Genomic DNA, 2,983 nt, shown 5'->3' with positions numbered 1-2,983 from the left:
GAAAAAAAAAGAAAGAAATGAGCGAGTCAAGGTGACCCTCACTGTGTAAACAACACCTTTGGGGCTCAAGGAGTTTCCGGACTAAAAACTTCTTATACTGTTAGCAACCCTTCCAAGGCATCCTTTAGGGCCAAACAGACTGGAGCCGCACAAAGAAGCTCAAAAAGGGGTAGCACATTTGTGTCACTCCATCATGAACCACAAAGGAAGCAGTGTGTGTGTTTGGTTGTTAGCTGTTGTGCAATGCACTGAGCTCAGTTGTTCGGTCCGTTATCAGAGTCTGAATGCAGCAAGCACAAAGTTTGACTTAGATCAAGATGTTTTCAGCTGTTGTGTCTTGCGCTGGATATTACTATAACTGTAGTATGGGGCTATACAATCCAAAGGCCATGAGATTGTGATCAATGTAGCAGCATAAACCAGGCAAAATGATTACACTGGGACACCATGCCAACTATCTTTGGTTGCCAAAAGGTGTTTGCACTGACAATGACAACCTCAGGTCAGATCTGCCAAAGAGGAGATAGAATTTAGAGCTGCAGTTACGATGCCAATAGTCTCCTTGGCCTAATAAAACTAATGTTGTGAGGAAGAGGCTTGTGGGCAAAGAGAGCATTTTGTAGGGCAGGTCTGGCACTCAAAGTTTGGTTCCTTTTCATTAGAATGTACTGTGGAAATTGTACAGTGTGCTTGTGACTGATTGGTGTGTTTCATTAATTTCCTGGTGGGGAACTAACTTTATTGCATGTCTGCAACACGTAGTGACTGAATGCTGGGTTCACACACAGCCAATAGCGTGCAAATGCAGAATTAAACAATTTTGCCACAACCTGGCACTGCATGCAAAGAACTGATCTAGCTCTTGCATATTTTTGTCTTTTGGACATACATTTTCTTGTCTCCTTCTACTGTCCTTCCTCCACTTCTCTCCCTTTTTTCTACTTGTCACCAAAGAATGATTTACATGACATTCACCTCCTTCCCTCCCTCAGACATTGACTATAAACCGTTATTTATGCTACTATTGATTATCACTATTATTCTATTAACACTTCTGTCCTCTAAATTCAATTTATTGGCAGTCAAAATATATTGGTAATGTGAAGTGTGAAATGGGAGATACCCCAGACTGTCTAACTACATTTACACATTGTACACTACTGTGTCAGCTGGTAGGGATGTAGCATACTAATAAACAGAAAACTAATAAATGTAGTAATAAATTCTACTTACAATGATGAGTAAAATGAAGTAGATGAAGTTGTAGAAGGAATGGGCATCCATTACATAATACATGATCTCCACCCAGCCCTCCAGAGTGATCACCTAAGAGGAAAGACATTTATATGTCAAGAGATAAACATTTTCAAATTCCGTGACAGGGCTTGCTCAGCAGAATATAACTGCAAACTTCACTTGTGCAGTAGAGTTTATATGACGTTTTTAAACATGATGGACCTAGCTAATGAACATTGACAAATAATAGAGTAAAAATACTGAATAGGTGCTTAGGTGAATACATTCAATTAATGTTTGTGAGAAAAATGATTGAAATTGAATAGTTCAAACAGCTGAGAAGACAACATGTTCAAAAGCAATTATATGATCATAATCGGGTCAGCCATTTAAACCTACAATTTTTTTTAAATTAAACAGTCTTTGAATAATAACTTTGGAATGCAGTTAAAAAAATGTATTAAGATTCCGGACAGTAGAAAATCAGCAACCCACAGTTCCAACCTCACGTTTACCTCAGTCTTCTAACGCATGTGGAACATACCTGAAAGATTACGATCCAGGCGTAGACAATGTTGTCAAAGTTGATGGCACCTTTGTGGGGGTTTCCACTTCCTGTGTGGCATCGAGTGTAATACTGGTTCCAGTTGATGCAAAGACCCACTGCTTCACCGGCACCACTACCGTTAGCCAGTGGCTCAGGACTCAAGCCCAGAGCCTGTCTGTGGAGCGCGTCCTCCCTGTCCAGGCAGCATGTGCGTCCTCCTTCGCGCCTCGCCGGCACATCAGCACATGACATGATGCCATTATCAGATGCCAGGGAGCAAATGAAGGGGCGTTCATCATTCTCCTCAGGCTGGTAATATGGAGCAGGCAGGGTCATACCTGAAGAGCTAGGGTTGGGACAAGGTAAGACACTAATTTAGTTGGTTATGGACTCAAATCTGTATGTATATATATATATTAGATGTGTTTCCTTTGCTACTTCATTTGGGGAGTTTCAGGAGGATTTCAGTGACAGACGTGGAGTTAAAAAGGTGCACGCCATTGGAATAAATGCATCAATGAAGGGGAAATAAAGAAAAGAAAACAATCCACACAGAGATCCAGAAGCTGCTTACTAGACTAATACATGAGTTTGAAATGTGCTTTTGAAAGCCCAGACAGAATATCTCTTCAGTTCTCTCTCAGAATTACTCAAACATGACATAAAGAACTCCATTCTTTTGCAGCCAATCCAGTAAATACTTCCAGTTCTTTTCAACAGGCTATTCCATGCTTCACCAACATGTTCAATGAGAACTTTTACTTGCAAGTGAATATTTGGTCTGGTCAAAGCAGACATAACAAGTGAGTTTTGCCATTTGAAACAGGGACGGCTCTGCGCTGATTGATTAACCCGCTAAACACATGCACCTCATTTGATTGGGACAGTAAACGGTAGGCTTAATCCCACCTTCACACTTTCTGAGATGCAAAATGTTCAGTATGAGTCAATGAGTACCATGAGGTCACTGTATCAGGATATTTGTGGGATGTCCTGATACAGAAGCAGCTACATTCAATCTGAAGTCAAAGATACAGGCAAAACAAAACTGGTATTTACTAAGCTAACTAGCCACTTCACGAGGACATAATTGGAGAGGAGTATATTTAGCACCAGACAACAAATTGTTTAATCATGTTAACTACAGAATGTGGGAACTGTATGTGAGACTATGTGTGTGTGTGTGTGTGTGTGTGTGTG

The 2,983-nt window shown here is 40.7% G+C and overlaps 1 protein-coding gene across 1 annotated transcript in view; it reads right to left on the bottom strand.

The window, feature by feature from the left end:
* cacna1ia (calcium voltage-gated channel subunit alpha1 Ia) overlaps positions 1-2,983 on the bottom strand; it is a 43,610-nt gene that overhangs the window by 20,809 nt on the left and 19,818 nt on the right. The window contains exons 5-6 of the mRNA XM_032538166.1: positions 1,781-2,129; positions 1,234-1,326 (exon numbers count right to left, since the gene is read on the bottom strand). Of these exons, the coding sequence (XP_032394057.1) occupies positions 1,234-1,326; positions 1,781-2,129 (442 nt within the window). The remainder of the gene's footprint in view (positions 1-1,233; positions 1,327-1,780; positions 2,130-2,983) is intronic.

This window comes from Etheostoma spectabile, chromosome 15, assembly GCF_008692095.1.
Source record: "Etheostoma spectabile isolate EspeVRDwgs_2016 chromosome 15, UIUC_Espe_1.0, whole genome shotgun sequence".
In the NCBI taxonomy this organism is placed as follows: Eukaryota; Metazoa; Chordata; class Actinopteri; order Perciformes; family Percidae; genus Etheostoma; species Etheostoma spectabile.
The sequence above is the reverse complement of the archived record's forward strand: the minus strand, read 5'-3'. Positions and strand labels throughout refer to the sequence as shown.